Here is a 22,732-nt window from a genome sequence, read left to right as displayed (position 1 = left end):
GGCCTCCCACGTGCTCTCCTCATGCAGAAACATGAGGGCAGAGAGGAGGTGGTGACTGAGGGGAGGTGCAGGCATGGGAGCTGGGGTGCGGGCCCCAGAGGAGGAGCCAGCAAGCCTGGGGCTGGGGGCTGCCAGGCAGGGAAGCACAGGAATGGTGGGGACAGGGGTAAGGGCAGGGGCAGGAGAAGGAAGGCGGCGTCGCCTGTACTTACTGTCACAGACGTAAGGTTTGTCGTGGTCTTCCTGAGAGGCGGGGTCATGCCTCCTCCTGCCGCCTGCAGAGCCACGGGCCTGGGGAGACATTGGGGTTTCACGTTGCTTGTTATTCTGATCGTCACCACAGGTCCTGAGCATGTACTCTGTGAGGCCCCGAGTGCTTCACCTGCACCTCCTCCTTCCACTTCCATCACATCTGTGCCCATCCCAACCCCATTTTACAGGCCAGGAAACTAAGACCCAGGGAAGTGAGGTAACTTACCCCAAATCGCTCAGCTACTCACAGATCCCAGAGGGAGACACTACTACGGACTCCACTTAACAGATCAGAAGACTGAGGCAACTGGAGAGGGTAAGTAGCTTGGGTAAGGTCACTCAGCTACTAAGTGCAGAGCCAGGAAATTAACTCAGGACAGTCTCGCTGCAAAGCCTCTACTGACCAAATGGCCATACTCTCCTGCTGCTAGTGGGGCCTCCTCCTCCAACTCCTGAGCCTTGCAGCTTTGTTGCTACCAAATGGAGATGCCAACTGGCTCCCATCAGCTGACCAGATGATGGGCGTGTTGGAGCAAGTAGCGTAATTACAGTTATCAGGCCAAGCCCCTTTGTTCACACTCCCCCACTCAAGTCTCTCAAGAGCCAGCCAGGCCTGGCACCAGGGCACAGGGCATGAGCCCGGGGGATGTGAGGAGCTCCCCTCCCCCAGCTCAGCCAACTCCAGAGGGGCGGGCTTCGGCTGAGGCCTCCCTGTGTTGTCTGCCATGAGCCTCTAGCCAGTGACAGAACCCTTAGCTGCTCATGGCCTCCTGAAGCTGGGCCGCTGATACCAGCACCCGTGTGCACCTCCAGAAAGGGTTGGCACAGCCTGGGCAGGGGGTGGGCTGAGCTCTACCTCGAGGCTAGAAGAGACCAGCTAGAGAGGAGCAGGCAGCTCTGCAGCCCGGGACAGTAGCTGCAAGAATGCAGCAAGGTTTATTTTTAAAACTTTGGAAGTCCCACACTGGTCACGTGTGTAGCACCCTAGCCTCCTCAGGGTCATTCTCTGGTAATGAGGAGCAGTACCAACCCAGGAAAGGGCGTGCTGGGTCTTTGGGGACAGAGAGAAAGGCACAGCAGATGTAAAATGGCAGCAACCTGGAATGCAGGGAAGATGGGGAAGTCCCAGGGGCCTGGCCTGGAAGAGTAGCCCCGGGGACTTCAGGGTCAAAAGGCCTGAGATGGTTGCTTGTGTATGCATGCTCACGTTCTCTCTCTCTCTCTCTCATCTCTCTCTCTCTCTCTCTCTCTCTCTCTCTCTCTCCTCTCTCTCTCTCCTCTCCCTCCCTTCCTCCCTCCCTTCACCCTCTCTCCTTCCCTCTCCCTCCCCCCACCCTCTCTCTCTCCCTCTCTCACCCACCTAACCCCCACAAACACTTCACAATCAACACCACCTGGCAAGCTACCACCTCCTCAGCTTGTCTCCCCACCACAAATTACAAAAATCCCGCCCCCCTCTTCCCTCCCTTCCACTGCTCTTTCCCTCCCTTAGCCTCCCAGGCCCTCACCCCTATACACATGACAGCCAGCAGCCCCCTCCCCTCGCCCTCATTACTCAGAGTTGACCCAAAGAGGGAGCTGTGAGGCGAACTGGCAGTCACCCTGAGGCACTGACAGGCTTCCCTGCCTGCCCATGACATAGAGGGTGGTGACCCTCAGCTGCCCTTGCCCCCCCCCACACACCCCCTTGGTGAAGCCAGGGAGAGCTTGACGTGTGCAGCCCTCAGCCCTGTCACAGTCGCCTGGGAGCAAGTGAAAGCAAGTCAGGCAGAATGACGAGGCGGCAGCAGTTCCAGGGAAGGGGCTCTTAGAGACTAAAAATACCGGCAGGGACAGGAGGAGCTTTGTGGAACTGGAGGCTCAGCGGGGAAGGGGAGGGCTCAGCTGAGAGCCAGGGTTTCATTTCACTCTGCAGGGCTGACCAGCCAGGTAACTACAGGCTCCCACCCTCTCCCTGCACCTCAGTTTCCTCAACTGCAAAGGGGGGAGGGGGAGGGTCATAGCTATAGAACACTGAGGGCACATGCCAGGGATTCTTCCTGGCAGTAGCTCTCTAGTCTCCCAGAATATCTCAAGCTCAGAATCCTACTCATGTTATTCAAATGCCACCTCCTCAAAGAAGCCCTCCCTGATCAACTTTTTTTTAAATATATTTTTATTGATTTGAGAGAGAAATAGAAATATCAATAATGAGAGAATCATGGATTGGCTGTCTCCTGCACGCCCCACATTAGGGATTGAGCCCGCAACCCAGGCATGTGCCCTGACCCATAATCGAACCACGATCCCCTGGTTCATAGGTCGACGCTCAACCACTGAGCTACCCCAGCTGGGCTCCCTGATCAACGTATGTCCACTCGTACCCTCTCCATTGTTCTCTTTCCCCGACCTTGCTTCCTGTTTTATCCCACACTTACACTGTGACATCATATCACACGTGTGTTGGTGTATGTGATTTTCTTGTCGCCCCCATATGAGGGTGGAGCACATGTCTCTTTCGGTCACAACCGTCCCTGGAACCTGGCATGGGGCCAGCCATTCAAGAAGCACTTAATAAACATTTGCTGAAGAAATGAGTCAGTCAGGGGGTGGATCAGTATGTCAGTCATCTTTGGTTCTTCTCTTTTATCCTCTATATCCAAGTGCTATTGTTCCTTCCTTCAAGGGTCATCTTAGGCTTTGCATTTCCCTTCCAGTCCACATTTTAATCCAGGAACTCATCAACTGACCTCTGCACTGCTCAAAGAATCCACACGCTGGGGTTCTACCTCTGCATCGCCCTACCCAATCCACCCTGTATGACTCCTAGACCAATTAGACAAAAGGAGTGAAGGGCCTGGCCGGTGTTGCTCAGTGGTTGAGCATCGACCCATGAACCAGGAGGTCATGGTTCAATTCCCTATCAGGGTACGTGCCTGGCTTTGAAGCTCAATAGCCAATAGGGGACCTGCAGGAGGCAGCTGATCAGTAATTCTCTCCCATCATTGATGTTTCTATCCCTCTTTCCCTCTCCCTTCATCTCTCTGAAATCAATAAAAACATATTTAAAAAAAAAAAAAAGGAGTGAAGGACAGAAACCCATGGTCATTCATTGATTGCCATCTAAAACCCACTGACATCCAATGGTGACCTGATGCCAATGCCCCTGGGTTCACCTCAAGCTCACGCCTTTATTTTTAATGATCCCTGTCTTGGACCAGCCTCTCTGCCCACCCCCATCTGATCCATGCGTTAGCCCTGCTAACATTCCACTCCTCCAAGAATCTTCTTCTTGCCACATTGATGAGTAAAAACAACATCCGCTTTCATGTCAGACACAGGTTTAAATACCAGCCATGTGTCTTGGACAAGTTACTTCTCTAAGCTTTACCTTTCTTAACTGTAAAATGGGCAGAGCAACATCTCTACTGCAGGGTTGTTGAAAAAGAACTAAGGGTGTGCGAAACCACAGATAGTGCTCCGTCTACAGGAAGTGCTCAACAAATGATTTCCCCTCCCTGACCAAGCTGATCTCTCTCTTTCCTCTGAACTCACTGCATTTGGTTAGTGCACAGTCAAAAGCCTGTGCTTTCGAATTGTATCATGGCTGTTGGTATTTTCTCCTCAATTTAATTCCAACATGCTTGAGAGCAAAGATCATCTCATACTTTATTATGTATCCCCAACACTTAGCACTATGGCATCTGAAGCTCTTTCCCAGATATTAGTTCATTTAATTCCTACAATAACCGATGAATTAGAGCAAATACTATTATTCCCATTTGGCGCTTAATAAAACAGGTCCAGGGAGGGTTCACAACTTGTCCATAGTCATTGAACGAGTAGAAGAAACAGGACCAAGGTTTCCAGACTGCTACAGAAAACTTCGAAGCTGATTGCCCAAAAGAAACCAGTTCTCCCTCTCTGAGAATTGCCCACCCACTCCACCCCATGTCTCATTCACACACTGGCAGGCCATGGCAGCCATGACTGCACCACATGGCACTGCTCTGCCTGGCCACAGCTGATTGGCTGGCTCAGGAGTGGACACCTGACCAAAGCTGGACAAATCAGATTCCAGTTCCAAAGAACTTGGAATTGGGGAACAGTTGGTTAGTACAGGCCAGCTGACCTAGCGATCTACCAGTTCAGGAGCCATGGGGTCATGTGCACAAAGAAACAGAAAAGGCAGTTGTGCGAGAGAAGAGTGAAGAAGGAGAGGCCAGAAGGGTCCAGGATGCTTTACTCTTTCCCAATCCCGAATCCCTGCCACTCTCCTGCCCTTCCTGAGGTTTGAATCTTCAAAGATTGCTCAAAGTTGGAGCAATGTCCCAGCAGCTTTTCAAATACTTCCCATTTTTGCTTACGCTGTTAAATTTCCTACAAGTAAAAGGCCCTCGACTGGGACAGACTCAGAGAGCTAGTTCCTCTGTACCAGTTGTTTTCAAATAGTATCTCAAGAAATCCTGGGGGTCCCTGACACCCTTTCAGGGGGTCTTCAATGTCAAAAATATTTTGTAATAGTACTAAACGTCTTTGAAATTTTTCACTCTCATTCCCTCACAAGTGCACAATGGAGTTTTAGAGGCCACAGGACATGAGGAAGTCATCACTGTGTGCTTGTGAATACTTAGATTTAACACTTTTTCTCTTTTGATAAGTAGCACTAGTTATAACCTACCATAACAATAGCTTTTGGGGGGTCCCTCCGTTATTTTTAAGTTAACGTTTCTGATGAACCCACCCACCCCCACCACCCACCCCCCACCCGCCCCCCGCAAAAAAAAAAAATTTGAGAACCACTGCTCTATCTCACTGCTATTTAAAGTGTGGTCCTCAGACCAGCAGCACTGACATTAGCCCGGAGCTTGTAGAACAGGCAAGATCTGAGTCCCCACCTCCAAGACCAACTGCATCATCATTTGCAGCTTAGTAAGATCACCATGTGCTTTGTATGCACATTAAAGTTTGAGAAGCACTGAACTACACCACAATGCATCAATCAATCCTTACAATCACTGATCTACTTCTTGATAATACATGGATGATTCCCAAGAATTTTATGAATTTTAAAGAGCTTAGATTTCTTGGACTAAAGTTATCACAAACACAATCATTAATTGTTGGATCCGAATTTCTCTCACCCTTCAGGGAATCTCCATTGTCAGAATTCTGAGAGTTGTTGCTCCCTTTGCGTGTACCCTCCTAATAATATCTAGCCTTTATTAAGCACTCAAAATTGGCTGTGTATTTTTTTTTCTTTTTGGCTGTGTATTTTAATGATGAAGAAACTGAAGCTCAGAGTTCATATATAATTTGGTCAAGGTCACAGAGGTTACATAATTCAACCAAAGTCTAGTAAGTGGTGGAGCTGGGATTTGAACTCGTGGTTCAAACGAGACAGAGGCTATTATTGTAAACACTACCTTAGGCCTGGCTTCCTCAATGAGCACACAAAGCACCTGGGGGTCTTAGTAAAGGACAGATTGTCATCCAGTCCATCTAGGGCAGTGATGGCAAACCTATGACACGCGTGTCAGCACTGACACGCGTAGCCATTTTTGATGACACCTCAGCGGCCGCATGCCGAGGATGAAACATTTGCTGCTCCTGAGGATGAAACATTTGCAAAATAATGTTTTTTCCTCAAAGTGACACACTACCCGAGTTATGCTCAGTTTTTTGGCGAAGTTTGACACACCAAGCTCAAAAGGTTGCCCATCACTGATCTAGGGTGAAGTGTGGGGTCTTGCATTTCTAACAATCTCCCAGGTGATACTGATGCCGAGATGCATGGCCTTAAACTGCCTTTCAGTCCTGGCAACAGAAATGTGTGTGACTGTTCTCCAGGAGCCAACAGCAGCTTGAACACACCACTGGAAAGGATGACTTAATTGTGCAGCTTCTTACACTTATTCCAGCCCAGACAGGCCCGCCTATACTCATCTGGGTCCTCCCATGGCTCTCACCATGGGTGACAGGTCCACAACGTCACTGCACAATGTAGAGCCATTCAACTGCCCCTTGGCCATCATAAGGTGGGCCCGGAGCTGGTCTAGGCCCCATCCAGCCCCAGACCTTCTCTCAGCTCCCACAAGCTGAAATATGACTGTTCTTTCTTTTCCCATCATTCAATCGTTCATTCAAAAGAGTGGTCACTGGCCACATGCCAGGGACTGGGCCACACGTGACCCAGTGGAAAAACCACAGAGTATGTTCAAATCCTGACTTCTTCCTTACTAGTTGGATGACCTTGAGCAAGTTAACCTCTCTGGAAATAATAATACCAACTTATGGAATGGAAGAAGCAGTGCTGGCCAATAGAAATACAATGCAAGCCACACATGTCATCTTAAGTTTTCAAGGAGACACATCTTACTTTTTTTCTTTTAAGTAAAAAGATAAATAGGTGCAATTAATTTTAGTAATGCATTTTACTTAACCTAATATAGCCAAAATATTATCATTTCACTATGTAATATAAAAATATGAAGATGTTCTGCATTCTTTTGGTACTATATCTTCGAAATCTGGTGTGTATTTTACACTTGCAGCACATTTCAGTTTGAACCAGCAACATTGTAAGTGCTCACAGCCACAGTGGCCAGTGCAATAGATGAAATATGAAGTGCTCAGTCATCACTCTCCATGTGTCCGCTCATACTGTAACTAGCCCATCACAGTGCCTGGTATATAGTAAGTAGAGTAAGTAAAAATGGCTGCTGCTACTACCGCTAATGTTCCTACCAAGACCCCCTACTCATATTAAATGACTGCGAGTTCCATCACTGATGTTTAGGTTGGGAATGGAGAAGATGTGAAGACCATTCTCCTTCCACAATCAACACGCCTAAGTTTGGTTTGGGCTGAGGGAAGGGAAGGGAGCAGGCTTGGAGGTGACACACAGCTCTTGAAGTTCACAAAAAGCCCAGAAATTCTACGTTCTAAAGCCTCCTTCAATAAGAGAATTCGATATTCATTATTTTGCAACCTCCAATGAACTCATGGGTCGAGGCACGTTCATCAGTGGCTGCTAAAACAATTAGGTGAAAACTCAATGGGGAGCATATAGAAAGAGATCGGGCTGACAACACCCAAATCCCCCTGTCAATCTTAGCCCCACCAGAAGCAGAGCACCTAGACAGCATGTGCCTCCTGATGTGATGCAGTAAGATGCATACATCACACCTGGGAAAGATTCTTGCCCCACCAAAAAAAATTTATACACATAAATATCCTGAATCTAATCAAGTCTCTAATCAAACCACCAGTTTTCAGGAAATAAAGAGGACAGAGGAACACTTTAAATAGTATCAGTCTGCCAACTCTAGAATGTGAGAAATTCCTCAAGATCAACCATCCAACTTCTTCCACAAATAAATGGCATGGAGAAAAAAATGCATGTGTGTGGGAGGGTGTAGCAGAGAAAAATAATCAGAGACTGGATAGTAAATATTAGAATAATTGTTCTTTTTGTTGGGTATGATAGTGATATGTTAGAGATATACACTGAGGTATACACAGGTTAAATGACAAAATGTCTAGGAATTGCTTTCAAATATTTCACACATAAAAAAAAAAAATAGAACATGCTAGCCCTGGACGGGTGTGCTCAGTGGTTAGAGTGTCAGCCCACAGACCAAAGGGTTGAGGGTTCAATTCCCAGTCAGGGGCAAATACCTGGAATGCCAGTTCACTTCCCAGCCCAATAGATGTCTCTCTCACATTGATGTTTCTCCCTTTCTCTCTCCCTCTCCTTCAGTCCCTTTCCCTCTCTCTAAAAAGCAATGGGGAAAAAATATCCTCGAATATTTTTTAAATAAAATAAAACATGCAAACCAAGAAAAAGTGAAAGAAAAGAACAGATATAACAAGAGTGTCAAAAGGGGATCATAGCTGAAGCGGGATGCCAACTATATAAGGTATGCAGCATCTAAGGGCTGCCCTCCCCAGACTCAGAAAGTCTGGCTTCTGTCAACAGGTTGGAGCAATTCAGCTCAGTGTGGGCAGAGCTGGAGCACTTGTACCAGTGACCTATCGTTATGATATAGCTTTCCAGGCCCCACCCCACACCTCAAAAAGCAGAACTTCTGGGGTTGGGTCTTGGGGACCTGCATTCTGAAAGGCTTTGCTGGTGGTTCTGCTGTATACTAAGGCACGGGAGCCACAGAGAGATATGCCATACTTCACTCTAGATCAAAACCCATGGGGCACCCAGGACAGCCTCTTGTCCGTGAAAAACATAGGGTCCTGCCTAGAGCCTGAAGGAGCCAGACAGGACTAAGAGTTAATTCTCTAGATGAAGAGCTGCAGTTTACACTAAGGTCCTCTGCACCTGGTTACTGTCAGATGCCCTTGCAGACCCATGAAGTTGACCACAAAAAGCCCCTTGGGTCTTAAACATGAGCACTCTGGAGGACCAACCTGAATACTGAGACCACCACCCTGGTTTGGTTCCCTCCCCCTCAAGAGCCATTCTTATATTTTAACTAGAGGCCTGGTACATGAAAATTCATACACTGGAGGGGGGTTCCCTCAGCCCAGCCTGCCCCCTCTCACAGTCTGGGAGCCCTCAGGGGTGGGAGGCGACCCGGCGATCAGAGGAAGAGGACGCCACAATCACACCTTTGCTGCTGCCACTGCTGGCAGTGCAAGCTTCAGCCGGTCCTGGTTACCTGAGCCTCGGGCGGCCCTAGGTGGCTGAGAAGCCGCCACCCGAGGTTTGCCTGTGCCTTGGGCCAGCCCTGTGTGGCTGGGGGCTGAGGACAGGTCCGGCCGCACCGCGCGCCTGCCATCCCCCTGATGGGGCTAAAAGGACTGGGGGACTCCAGCAGGGCTGAGGGGACTGGGCGCCGCTATCTTTGTGGTGGTGTGACGGTCAATTGCATATTTCTTCTTTATTAAATAGGATTCCTTCCACCACAGAATTCCCCTCTGCCATTCCCCAGGTTTCTGGTGTTTTCTTGCCACATTCCACCAGCCTCCAAAGCCCAGGCCATACCTGCTTGGGAACCATCTCTGCCTAATGAATCACACCCCAAAGTAGGTGTCCTGACCCTGTCATTCTGGGGCAGCCCCAGGGGCAGGAAACTTTCAGCCTTCTTTTAGGGCCAAGAAACAGGGACAACTGTCACATTTTCCTTATCTCCACCCTCCCTCTGTTCCCACCCCCAACCTCCCCCAGAACCTCAGCATCCCCCTCCCCTCGGGGCACCCTCTGCCTCTTCTCCCTCTTGCCAGCTCTAAACTCTTGCAGGCTATCACCTGGGATCAGAGCCCTCTGGTGTTTTCCTCTCCAGGAATTCTGCAAGGAAGACCATGGATGTGGTCTCCCTAGCTGCAGTGGGACATTGAAGTTAGGGACCTCGCCTCCCTGAGCTCTCTCATCCCTCCTGGCATCCCGGCTTACCCGTCCTCTGGTCCTGTTCTTTCGCTTAGGAATATCCTCTTCTAAATCCTCTTCTTCATTTCCTTCTTCTACATTTTCATCATTTTCCAAGACCCGCTGAAATGACAAGAAAATAAAGAGGAGTTAAGAAATAAAATGCAAAAGAGAAAATGAATCAAGGGTAAATGGGGGGGGGGTCCCATTTTGCTGTGTTTTAACAAAGTGAAGATGCTGCCCAGAGTTGAGCACTTGGCAATAGCAATTCTCTTTCAAACCACTGGGCCCCTTCCAGTCAAATCCTCCTAGAACACCAAACTTTTACAACTCTTTCTGACAAAGATGTGTTTTTAGAAAGAAAATACTCAGCCGAAACCAGTTTGGCTCAGTGGATATAGCGTCGGCCTGCGGACTGAAGGGTCCCAGGTTCAATTCCGGTCAAGAGCACGTACCTTGGTTGCGGGCACATCCCCTGTGGGGGGCATGCAGGAGGCAGCTGATCGATATTTCTAACTCTCTATCTCTCTCCCTTCCTCTCTGTAAAAAATCAATAAAATATATATTTTTTTAAAAATACTCAGAAAAAAAGACCCCAAATAGCCACAGCCATCCTGAGAAAGAAGAACAAAGTTGGAGGGATCACAATACCAGATATCAAGCTATACTACAAAGCCACAGTTCTCAAAACTGCCTGGTACCGGCACAAGAACAGATATAAAGACCAAGAGAACAGAACAGATAACCCAGAAATAGGCCCAAGCCATTATGCTCAATTTAACAAAGGAGGCAAGAGCATACAATGGAGTCAAGACCATCTCTTCAATAAATGGTGCTGGGAAATTTGGTCAGATATATGCAAAAAAATGAAACCAGATCACCAATTTACACCATACACAAAAACAAATTCAAAATGGCTAAAGGACTTAAATGTAAGAAGGGAAACCATAAAAATCTTAAAAGACTCATAGGCAGCAAAATATCAACATATATCGTAGCAATATCTTTACCAATACAGCTCTTAACCTTTTGCACTCAGATGTCGAGTGTGACTCGGCACGGTTAGCATCGGTAGCAGCTCTTTTTATACTCTTTGAATGTATCAATAATTTGAAATATAAAAAAAATCCAAATAAATAAGTTTGTATGAAAAGAAACTCCAGTTTTTTATTCTGCTGCCACGCTTTGTAAAATCTGGGGTATTTAAAAAATTAAATCCCGAGTAGAATAAAGGAATCGAGAAAAAAGCAAGCGAGTGCAAAGGGCTAGAGCAATTAAAACTAAGGAGAAAATAAACAAATGGGACTACATCAAAATAAAAAGCTTCGGCACGGCAAAAGAAACCATCAACAAAACAACAAGAAAGCCCACTGCATGGGAGAACATATTTGCCAATGCTATTTCAGATCAGGGTTTAATCTCCAAAATTTACAGGGAACTCATACAACTTAACAAAAGAAAGATAAACAATTGAATCAAAAAATGGGCAAAGGACCTACGTAGACACTTTTTGAAAGAGAACATACTGGAAACATGCTCAAAGTCACTAATCATCCGAGAGATGCAAATCAAAACAACAATGAGGTACCATCTCACACCTGTCAGAATGGCTATCATCAACAAATCAACAAATGACAAGTGCTGGCGAGGATGCGGAGAAAAAGGAACCCTCGTGCACTGCTGGTGGGAATGCAGACTGGTGCAGCCACTGTGGAGAACAGTACGGAGTTTCCTCAAAAAAAAAAAAAAAAATGGAGCTCCCATTTGACCCAGTGATCCCACTTCTAGGACTATATCCCAAGAAACGAGAAACACCAATCAGAAAGGATATATGCACCCCTATGTTCATAGCAGCACAATTTACAATAGCTAAGATTTAGAAATAGCCTAAGTGCCCTCAGCTGATGAGTGGATTAAAAAACTGGTCCATCTACACAATGGAATACTATGCCGCTATAAAAAAGAAGAAACATTTACCATTTGCAACAGCATGGATGGACCTGGAGAGCATTATGCTAAGCGAAATAAGCCAGTCAGAGAAAGAAAATATCACATGATCTCACTTATATGTGGGATATAATGAACAACATAATTTGATGAACAAAAATAGATCCAGAGACAAGGTAGCACTGAACAGACCGTCCAACCTCAGAGAGAAGGCAGGGGAGGAGGGGTTAGAGATCAACCAAAGGACTTGTATGCATGCATATTAGCATAACCAATGGACACAGACACTGGGGCGGTGGAGGCATGCCCTTGGGGGTGGGAGTAGGGAGGGAGTCAATGGGGGAGGGGGATGGAAGGAGCCATATGTAATACTTTAAACAATTTTTAAAAAAAGAAAGAAAATACTCTTGTAGGAGCAATTTTCTGTGTGGACTCAAGTTTGTCAAAACTTACTTTAAGTAATTTTCCTTTTGTTTCTAAATATGAAAATAGGTTTCTCCTTTCCCTGCCACACTGGAACCCTGCCCTGTTTGATGAAAACAAGTAACTTCCTGTTCATCTGACCAGAATTTGACATTAATGTGTTGTTCTTAATCACCCATTGTTATTTTTTAAGAAAAAAAAAAATTGGTCTATTTTCATTACAGAACATTACTTACCATGGGGCTTAAAGACATAAATTTCATTCTCTCTCTCCAACAGCTCTGTCGTTGTAGAAGAGAATCTCATTTCCATTTTGCAGGAGAATAAACTAAGCCTAGCCCTGGTTGGATGGCTCCATTGGTAGGACCATCATTCTGTATACCAAAAGGTGGCAGGTTCGAATCCCAGTCAGGGCACATACCTAGGTTGTGTGTTCGATCCTTGGTTGGGGTGCTCACAGGAGGAAACCGATTAATGTTTCTCTCTCACATCAATGTCTCTCCCCCCCCCCACTCCTTTCCTCTCTCTCTAAAATCAATCGAAACATGTTCTAGAGTGAGGAATAAAAATAAATAAAAAGTAAGTAAGTAAATAAACTGAAAAGAGATTTGACTGCTCAATATCATACAGAAAATCCATGACCAAAACAAGGTCAGGTTCATCAGCTCAGAGTTTCCCATCTGTTTCCCAGGCCTGTGTCTGAAGTTTCCAAGGTGTATTCCAGCATACCCTTCCTGTAGGGAACCTGAGCACTTCACTCCAGTTGAGGGAGGTTTACATCTCTAGGTATAAGGGAAAGATAAGAGATTGTGGCAGAGGACCCAGCCCCCAGAGTGGGAGTGGGAAAAGGGGGAAGAGCAATGGAGCTCACTGGACTCCATGTTAGGGACCCTGGGGTTTCTTTATGGGCTCACAGTGTGACCTAGGCCGAGTCATCTTCTCTTCATGCCTGTTTTCCTAATTATAAAACAGAAACTCACTCACTCATTCAACCAACGAACATTTGTCTAGTGCTGACTACATAGCAGGTGCTATGCTAGACAAGCTAGAAAATGGCTACAGTCCTGGCTCCACGTGGATTTTGAAAGTCTAGTGAAGGGAGGACAGATTTAAACAACATATATAACCATGTAATTACAACTTCTATAAAGAACAGTGACAAGCAAGTTCCAGCTGCTACCAGAGGGTGTTAGAAGGAAAGCTAACTAATCTGAGGGTCAGATAGGGCTTCTCTGAGAAACTGACCTAAGCAAGTTGAGCTCTAAAGGAAAGAAAGACTAGCACTGGAATGAAGACAGGGAGAAGGAAGACAGGGAAGTATTCCAGGCAGTGGAACAGCATGAGCAAACTCCCCGAGGCAGGGAGAGAAACATGACTTGGCCAGGGAGCAGAAAAGAGGCCCATGTGACTGACCAGAATTCAGTGGCTCAGGAAGAGACTGGCATAAGATGAGGCTACCAAAGTGAGTGGACACCGTGTTATAAAGGATAACAAATAGCATCCACTCTGGTGACGGAATGACAATCACACAGCTATGAAAAGGCTTAAAAAGCAGCACCTACCACACCAACATCTGGTATCACCATCATTGTCCAAGTGGCCTCCTGGACAATGCCTTTGGCCTGCCCTCAAAGCAGGAAGCCCAGGAATTAAGTTACCAGTGACCTTCTCCCACCGCCTCCTTGTCAGAGAATTCTCTTCCAATCACAGGGGTCAGGATACTGCTAATTACCAAACCCTCCCAAAGAACTCAAAACCAGTCCAGTAAATTCTTCTCTGGCTTCTCTGCTCGGTTTACCCAGGAGTTCATCAGCTGACAGCACTTATGAGTCTCTGGGCCAACTTTAGCCATCTAACTGAGGGGTACTGTCTGCTGGACACGACCTCTGGCCTGCAGCTAGGAGACGCTGGTGCAGGCCCAGAGCAAGCCTCCTAGCCTCCCTGCATCTTAGCTTTTGAAAGTGGGAATATGAGCGAAAGCCAAGCAAGACAAGGACTAGTAAAATGCTCTGCAGCCTTCGGTAAAAAGATGTAGTTATTCCGACTATTTTCACTGGCCATACAGCCATCTGGAAACTTTCTGAGTCTTGAAGTCATTTAATCATTTTAAGTTCTAAGTGCCTCGAATTTAAAGGTCATTGCCTCTAGCACCTTAGCACAATTCTGACTCTTCTTATTTTTATTATGAAGATATTTATTATCTGTGACATGGATTCTAGGTTAGAAAGTGAAAGACTGGTGAAGGCAGCTGAGCTAGCCTCCAGAAGTGCTATGTCCAGGAGTAAACTGACTTCTCCCCCAGGCTCCATCCCTCCCTCTTCCCATCAGCTTCCTTCCCTGTGTCTCTAGAACCTCCTGTGGGTGAGCCAGTCCTCAGATGTGACAGCACCCGCCCTGGGTGTTTGCATTTCCTGCACCAAGGCCCTGATACCAGAAGCCTCTCTCCATAACTCGGAGGAGGCAAGAGTTTCTAACAAACAAAGGCCACATTCAGGGTGAGGGAGGAAGAGGGGTATCCTGTATTGGGAGTGAAGGGCAGAGGTGTCCAACTAGAGATGCAGCTGATCTTCCCGTCCAAGGACATTTTCTGGGAAATGAACATATTTTAAAATAACTTTCTCCCTGTTACTCTAAACAGTATGTACAGTGATGATCACAATGGTATGTGGTTGTGTTTTTTAAAAAAGAAGAAATTCTTATTTAAATATTCCATTATCAGCCCTGGCCGGTGTGGCTCAGCAGATAGAATATTAGCTCATAGACCAAAGGGTCTCAGGTTCAATTCCCAGTCAAGGGCATATACCTGGGTTGCAGGTTCGATCCCTGGGCCGGGGCACACAAGGGAGGTAAGCAATCGATCTCTCTCTCTCTCTCCCTTTCTCTTTCTTCCCCCACCCCCTCTACTCCTCAACTCTCTAAAAATCAATGGGAAAAAATATCTTCAGGTGAGGATTAACAAAAGAATTAAAAAGTAAAAGTACATATTCCATTATCTCTGGTGTGGAACACTATAGGAATCTCCTGACTTCCCTCCTTCCAATGTTGGCCCTGTAGGCAGTCTCCCCTCCACATGAGGGCCAGAGCGATCTTAATGAAACACAAATTCATCGCCCTGATTAAAATCCTCCATATGGCTTCCTTTTTCATTTCTCATGAAATCAAGAGCCTCTCCTATGTCCTGGCCCACTCACCCCTCCAATGCCATCCTAGGCCTTTGTCTCCCTGACACTGTGCTCCCGCCACACAGGCCCTCTGTTCTTTCCAACCAGCTGAGATCTACCTGTGCCTTCGAACAAACTGTTCCTCTGCCCAGAAAGCTCTTCCCTAAAGCCCTCGTTTTGCTGGCTCCTTCTCATCCCTTAGGACTGAGGTTAAATTCCCATCTCCCTTAGGACACTCCCTAAAATATTTGTTCTCTTATAACTGCATCTTCATATTCTGTCTGTTCATAGCATTGGTCCTGAAATGCAACTATTCTATTTGTTTACTTGCTTCTGTCTACATGTCACACCAGAATATAAGGTCTCTCATGGTGGTTTATCTCTTTCCCTGGAACCTAGCACAGTGCCTGCTCGGAGGAGGCACGGAATAAACTTTGGTCTAATGATGAAGGAATGAATGAATGAATGAAAAATACTAACAAAACTGTCCCTTTACTACATATGTACTTAAAATAGCAAAGCCAATAAAAACATGTAAATTTACTTGGCTTATGGTCCTGGTTTCAGCTCCTAGCACAGTAGATGGTAGCCCAATGCTCTGTACATAGTCGACATTTGGTTTATAATAGGGAGGGATGATGGTGATGATGATGATGAGTCCACAGTAACAACCCATAGATTAGCTCAGTGCTGCCTGAGAACTAAACCCACCGCCAGCTGTAAAGGGCAAGGGCCACCAGACACTAGAGCATCAAGGCTTCTGGGCAATGATTCTACCCCACTCACTGATTCAGGCACATTACACCAAATGAGCAAAAAGTACTCAAATGGGCAATACAGATGTGACAGATGTTGACTTCAGAGATCTGAAAGTCCAAAAATGGAGGGTAATACATGAATAGAAAAAAAAAAAAAAAAAAAAACGGTACTAGAATACCCTAAATGCCAGAGGCAAGGGACTGTCCAGCTGCGGGGAGATGACCAAAGGCTTCATGGGGAAGGTGGCATTGGAGCCGAGCCTAAACGATGGGTGGGACTGGTGCACGTGGAGAAGGAAGAAAGGCACAGCGGATAAAGGACACAGCATGACCACAGGCACAGAGGGAAGAAGGCTGAAGAACAGAGGGGGAAAGGAGTAGTGGGGAATAAGCCTGACATCCAGGTTAGGAGCAGAGAGAAGAGGCCCCGGAAGGACACACCCATCATTCTGGATTTATTTAGTAGGAAACAAACGTGTTTTCACTGTTCTTCAGTGATGGGGTGGCACAAGAGGAACTGTTTTGGGATGAAAGATCGGCTCAGAAAGCAGGCAGTGCTGGAGAGGGAAAGGACTGGGGATGGGACTTGGGGCGATCTGCCCACTCAGGCACCGCTCATTAAATATTTTTAGTGTGTGCCCGGCACTGTCTGGGTGCTTGAGATATATTATGAGCAAAACAGACAAAGACTCCTGCTCTTGAGGAGGTGACATTCTTTTGGAGGACAACACAAAACAAAGTACTAGACCGTGGTAAGAGCTGTGGAGGGAAGGAAAAGGAAAGCAGAACAGGAGAACGTGGGGAGTGCTGGAGAGGGAGCAGGGCACAGGCCGTGGTATTCCATACAGGGGACGTGGTATTCCATACAGGGGCCAGTGGTCAGGATACATGCAGCTCGGAGAAAAGAGGAGAGGAGAGGGAAGCAAACACTTGAGGAAGGTGAGGGAGACAGACAACAGCTGCCAGCAGAGGAAACACCAGAGCGCAGTCAGGCGCAGTGTGCCCAGTGTGCGCCTCAGCAGCACACAGAGGCGGGTGCCTGGAGCAGAGTGAGGAAGGGAAGGGGAAGCACCAGTCAGAGAGAGGCAGAAGGCCTTGACTTGCTCTGGGAGAACAGGAGCCCTTGAAGGGCCCTGAGCACAGGAATGACAGGATCCGACTTAAATGTTAAAATTAGCAGGGGGACCATTTAGAAAGCAGTCACAGCGGGTCAGACCGGAGATGGGAGCGGCTTGGGCCAGGGGAGCAGCAGTGGATGTGGCGGGAAGGGGCTATGCCCTGGGTGTATGCTGCGGGCACAGTGGGCGGGATTCCTGATGAATTGGAGGTCGGGTGGGAGAGGAAGACAGGCATGGAAGATGACTCCAAGGCGTGTCAGACAAATAAAAGTGACGGTTAATAAGGATCTGTACTAGGGCTGGGGCTTTGTGAGGTCGAGGAAGGAACAACCATAAGCCATGTTGTGACAACTAAATGGAAAAGACCTGGCCACTCATCTGAACACAGGGATGGTAGAAGTGACTAGACTCAACATTTTCTGAGACCTCACTCTGCTGGGCACATGCCAGGCCGGAGGGTGAGCGGTGAGCACAGCCACATATTCCCTGACTCGATGGAACTCAGACTGGAAGTACCATGGAGCACACAAAACATGCAGCTGTTACTGATTTAATTATAATGTTGATAAATTAATGTGTAAATATTAAATTGGATGCGAAATTAATAAATATATAAAATATCATAACATAAAACATTAAAATATAAATTTAATAGAAATGTTATTTTAATTGTATTTCATTATTCACATTATTATTTAATATTTGTATTATTTAACATTATTACAACACTGTGCCAATCATTATATTCAACAATGGATTCAAGACAAATAGTTAAAGAATGGTCAGAGCACACCATTATACTAGTAATCTCGCTGGATGAGAGCCTTCCTAGTGTGAACACATGGGGACACCTACCCTGCCCGGAGGGTGACTCCTACACTGGCCTTGAGGGAGGCGTGGGAGGTGCTGAGGAAGAACTGAGGGAACTATAGCCCAGGAAGGAGCGTGAGGCGGGGCCGGCTGAGGCAGGGACTCACTTGGCACCAGCCAATGCAGACAACACTGAGGTTTTGAGCCTGGACTATGAACTGTTCGCTCCACGGGGGGTGAGGACTCCATCTGTTTTGCTCACCACAGAGCCCCCAGGACGTGGCACCATGCCTGTCATACAACAGGCCCCCAAGCTATATTTTGAGTACATAAACAAGCAGATCAAGGAAGAGAAACGGATTTGAGAGGAACAATGACTTCTTCCCAGAGACATGTTAAATCAGAAAAGAATGTGCAAGTTTCCCAGAATGGTGCCACGAGGCAACTTGAGATGCAGCCCTGGCCCTTGAGAGGAGGACCCAAGCCGGTACTAGAGGCCCCAGTGATGCTCTGAGCGCGCCCTCCTCCCCCAGCGGGCACAGGAATACCTGTATTTCCTGGATGCTCTCCTCCTCTCTAGTGTCCACCTTCTTCTCAACCCCCTCGCCTCGGAGCAAGGCTTCTAGCGTGGTGCTCTCTGAGGTGAACCCATCCTTCTTCAGGGGCAGCTCTACTTCTGAAAAACAAGAACAGAAAAGCAGGGTCAGGCCACTAGAAGCAGGAGGGACAGGAGGGGCAGGAGATGGCCCTTGAGGGCACGCAGGAACCACAGCTCCTGGGTAAGGCTCGAGGCCGCCTGTGCTCTCTCCTTCAAGTGGAGCAGGACAATGCAGTTAGGTCCAGCTTTTCTGGGTCCAGCTCACAATCCCTGGGTCCAGGTGGATTCCAGCCCTGCCTGCACCCTCAGAGATGGCAGAGGTAGAGCAGAAAGGGCGCCGGATGGATATGGGATCAGACAGCCTGGGTCTCAGTCCAGCTTCTGCCACTCTCCAGCCCTGGGACTTCGGGCAAAGCACTCAAGGACCCCACAGACCTTTTCTGCATCTGCAAAGTGAAGATAACAGTGCCAAGCACCCCACATGCCATTTTGTGGGGCAAAAATGTGCTCCTTTACATTTAAGTTCTTTGAAAACTCTAACGCGGTGCATCAATGCCAGCCTCACGTCTTATTATTCTCTCCCTCCAGCCCACCTCTCATTTGGCAACTCGGTGACCTCCCCTCAGCCATGCTGGCTGCCAGCTCAGGTCTGCTCCATGAAAAGCTATTTCAACCTCAGAGGCTGTGCTTAAGAACTCACCAGGGAAGCAAAGGCCTGCAAAGCCAAGGGAAGAGAAAGAGCGAGGCCCGGATCCGCAGCTGGGAGCTGCAGTGTCCGCACACCAGGGCGTTTTTTCTGAAGACATCAGGAGTTTGATCGGCTACCTGGGGCTTGAGGTCATGGGGCCAGCTGAGCAGTGGCAGCCAGAGCCGGCCCTGCCCAGGAGAGAGACCAGAAAGAAGCTGAATCCCTTTCTCCCCCAAACGGCTAATAGCTCAAAGGAAGGTTTGCTTTTTTTGTTGTTGTTTCATTAAAAACAGAAACCTCAGGTACAAGTGATCATATTTGGACTTACTACAAAATATTCCTCCAACCTCTCCTCGGATCCTGTGCCTCATGCCCACCCCTGACAATTAGATCTGAGGCCCCTACTCTGTATCAGATAAAATGGGTGCAAGAATATGAGGGAATGGTGCCCTACAAAACAGGAAATGAATGGCCCAGTTGTACGGGGGATTGAGAGATTAGTGTAGGGACTCTTCACAGAGGTGTGGGCAGACGAAGGGAACAAAAGGGAATGGTGAAACAGCCCAGGAGAGTTAACAGTGGGGAGTCATTATCACTGCTATTCCTGGAGGGACAGAGGGGAGTGTTTGCAAGAACCTGGAGGGGGCGCCACAGCAGAGCTCCCAGGCAGGAGCTGTGCTTGCAGCAGAGGAGCCTCCCTCCCTCTCTGCTGAGCTCTGGGCTCAGAGAGGCTCACAGCACGGAGGCATGGGGACACATAGCCCAGCCTCTCTCTCCTTCCATCCTCATCTTCCTGCCCTGCCCTCCCACTGGCCAGCCTCAACCAGAAGCCAGAGAGCAAGGGATCCATGTTGATGCAGCCCATGGAGGTCAACTTCCTGGAGCCCAGGATGGTGTACAAAGGGACAGAGAGTGGATCTGGGGAGCAAATGGAAATAACAAGCAAGACCAAGCCCTGCTTCCTTGGGCTCTGTTCTGACTCAAATGGAACTCTACCTACCCCTTCCACTCCTCCACCAAAACCAGCTGCAGGCTGACCAGTCCACAGGGAAGGGGCACTAAACAACCCATTAAAATGGAAGAAATACCTATCCATGGTGACCATCCCCAGAAGAAAGTGGGAAGAAGGAACAGTATGTAACGTCCCTTGCAAGACAAGGTCTGTGGGATTTCTCTCACCGATAAAGGCAAGCAGAGGACCCAACTCCATCAAGGAGCGATGCCACCAAATCAACCACCAGAGGTGTCTGACACTCATCCATCCATCTCATCATGCACCAATTACTTACCAGGCACTGCCATGTGACAACTGCTGTGCTGGAACTGGGTACACAGGAGGGGAGCCAAACAAAGACAGTCCTGGCCTTCAGGTAGTTTACAGTCTAAAGAGGTAGATACTAAACACTAAATCCAAAATAAGCATGCAATTACAAACTGTAATAAGAGCTTTGGAGGAAGCCAACAGAGTGAGATGTGAAGGAAGAATAGGTGGGGGTCTGTTTAGATCACAGGATCAGGGAAGGCCTGTGTGAAGTTACATTGAAGTTGAGTGTCAGAAAAAGTCAACCGTCTGCTTTAACGAGTTGAGTGTACAACTTCAGAGCCTGCTCCAATGACATATTATTCTTCCTCCCAAGTCAGAGAAGGCTTCCAAATGCCAGATCTAAAACAATTAAAGTGTGCCACATCATGTCCTATCCAAGGACAAAGAGAACAGCTGCTCACCATCCCTCAAACTTACAATAATCATTTATATCTATATATTTGAAGTTCATATTTTAGTATCCCCTTAGTCTTCTCAACATTAAATAAACCCTACTTCCAGAATTGTACATTTTGAGCTGAAAAAAAAACCTCACAGATCATCTGTTTTAATCATCTCATTTTATAAATGAGTCACTTGAGAGGCTCAGAGAAGTAACTTCATGTAAAGTAACACAGTAGGCCCAGCTAGCATGGCTCAGTAGTTGAGTGTCGACCTATGAACCAGAAAGTCACAGTTTGATTCCCAGTCAGGGCACATGCCCCAGGTTGCAGGCTCGATCCCCAGTAGGGATTGTGCAGGAGGTAGCCAATCAATGATTCTCATCATTGATGTTTCTCTCTCTCTCCCTCTCCCTTCCTACCTGAAATCAATAAAAATGTATTTTTAAATAATAAAATAAAGTAACACAGTAGGGCAAGAATGCAACCAAATCATCTTTTCTAGAGGCCTTTAAGATCATGACAAGAGCCGAGACCGGTTTGGCTCAGTGGATAGAGCATCTGCCTGTGGACTGAAAGGTCCCAGGTTCGATTCTGGTCAAGGGCACGTACCTTGGTTGCGGGCACATCCCAGTAGGGGGCGTGCAAGAGACAGCTGGTCGATGTTTCTCTCTCATCGATGTTTCTAGCTCTCTATCTCTCTCCCTTCCTCTCTGTAAAAAAAAACAATAAAATATAAAATAAAAATAAAAAGATCATGACAAGAGCTCCACTTAATGCATCCTTATGAGTAGTTTGCAGGCCCAGGCTGAGCCCTAATGACCCTAGTGGGTGTTGATATCTGTGTGTATATGCAGGGTGCTTGGCACACAGTAAACATTCCAAATGTGACAGCTGTCACTGCTACCTAATCCCCACCACCACCCAAGAGGAAAGTACAGTGATCCCATTTTATAGATGCAGACACTGCCGCGTAGGGAGGTGTAGAACTTGCCTAATATCACACAGCTGGTAAGGGATAAAGTCCAGCCTTGACCCCAATCTGCCTCCGGAACCAATTCACCTAATCTAATTGTACAGACTGTGCCTTGCTTCTCTTGAAAAGTCTTTCTCCAAACTTTTGTACATTTCCACTGCATTCCTAGGCTCTTTCCATAGTTTTCCTATTTTGAGATAAAAGGTGGAGGGCAGGTTTGTGTCATGGCTCTGGGCTGTTCTAGCTGAACATCCCCATGTGGTGTTCACCCTGTCACCACAGTACTGACCTCACACAGAATTTCTCATCAACTGAACTTCCTCCTCCTCCTTCTCCCTCTTACTCCCATGCTAAATAGTCCTCCATCCTGCTTTCCTATAATTCAATCTATTCCCTTGGTCTTCTGGTCCTTTACCAGATGGGCACAGTAGAAGAATCAAGAGGGGAAAGAAAACCAAAATGGCAACAATGAAATGAGCTAGAAGGAACCTCAAAAAGCATCTGAAGTCCAACCCCTTAATGAGGAAAGTGGACACAGAGAGACTAAGGAGACTTTCCCAGGGTCACAGAGAAATAGAATGGCATCATTCTTGCCTAACTGTCGAGATATTTCATTGGCTCCTAGAAGTTCTGCTTCCAGACAGCCCTGGAGTCAAACCCTAGCCTGGCCATATATTGGCTAGTTACGTAAACCTCAGAGTTTCCATTTTCTTTTGTGTTAAATGGGTATGATCACACTATTTCACAGTGTTGGTGTGAGAATTAACAAGTTAATACACCACATAAAGAAACGGAAAAGATCCACACACAAAACTAGTGTGAGAAACAGAGTGGAAACTGAGACGTATCAATTCTTGTGCTGGTTTTTCTATTCAAAATTTAAGATTCAAAATTAGAGCATATATGTAAAGAGCCTGGAATGTTCTAAGTGCCCTC

General features: G+C 47.1%; 1 protein-coding gene across 1 annotated transcript in view; it reads right to left on the bottom strand.

Moving 5' to 3' along the window:
• Positions 1–22,732, bottom strand: part of DPF3 (double PHD fingers 3) — a 208,161-nt gene that overhangs the window by 39,882 nt on the left and 145,547 nt on the right. Inside the window, 3 exon segments of the mRNA XM_054715464.1 lie at positions 213–291; positions 9,641–9,736; positions 18,379–18,506. Coding sequence (XP_054571439.1) covers positions 213–291; positions 9,641–9,736; positions 18,379–18,506 — 303 coding nt within the window.

This window comes from Eptesicus fuscus, chromosome 5 (genome assembly GCF_027574615.1).
Source record: "Eptesicus fuscus isolate TK198812 chromosome 5, DD_ASM_mEF_20220401, whole genome shotgun sequence".
NCBI classification, from domain to species: Eukaryota; Metazoa; Chordata; class Mammalia; order Chiroptera; family Vespertilionidae; genus Eptesicus; species Eptesicus fuscus.
This window is presented reverse-complemented; position numbering and strand designations above follow the sequence as displayed.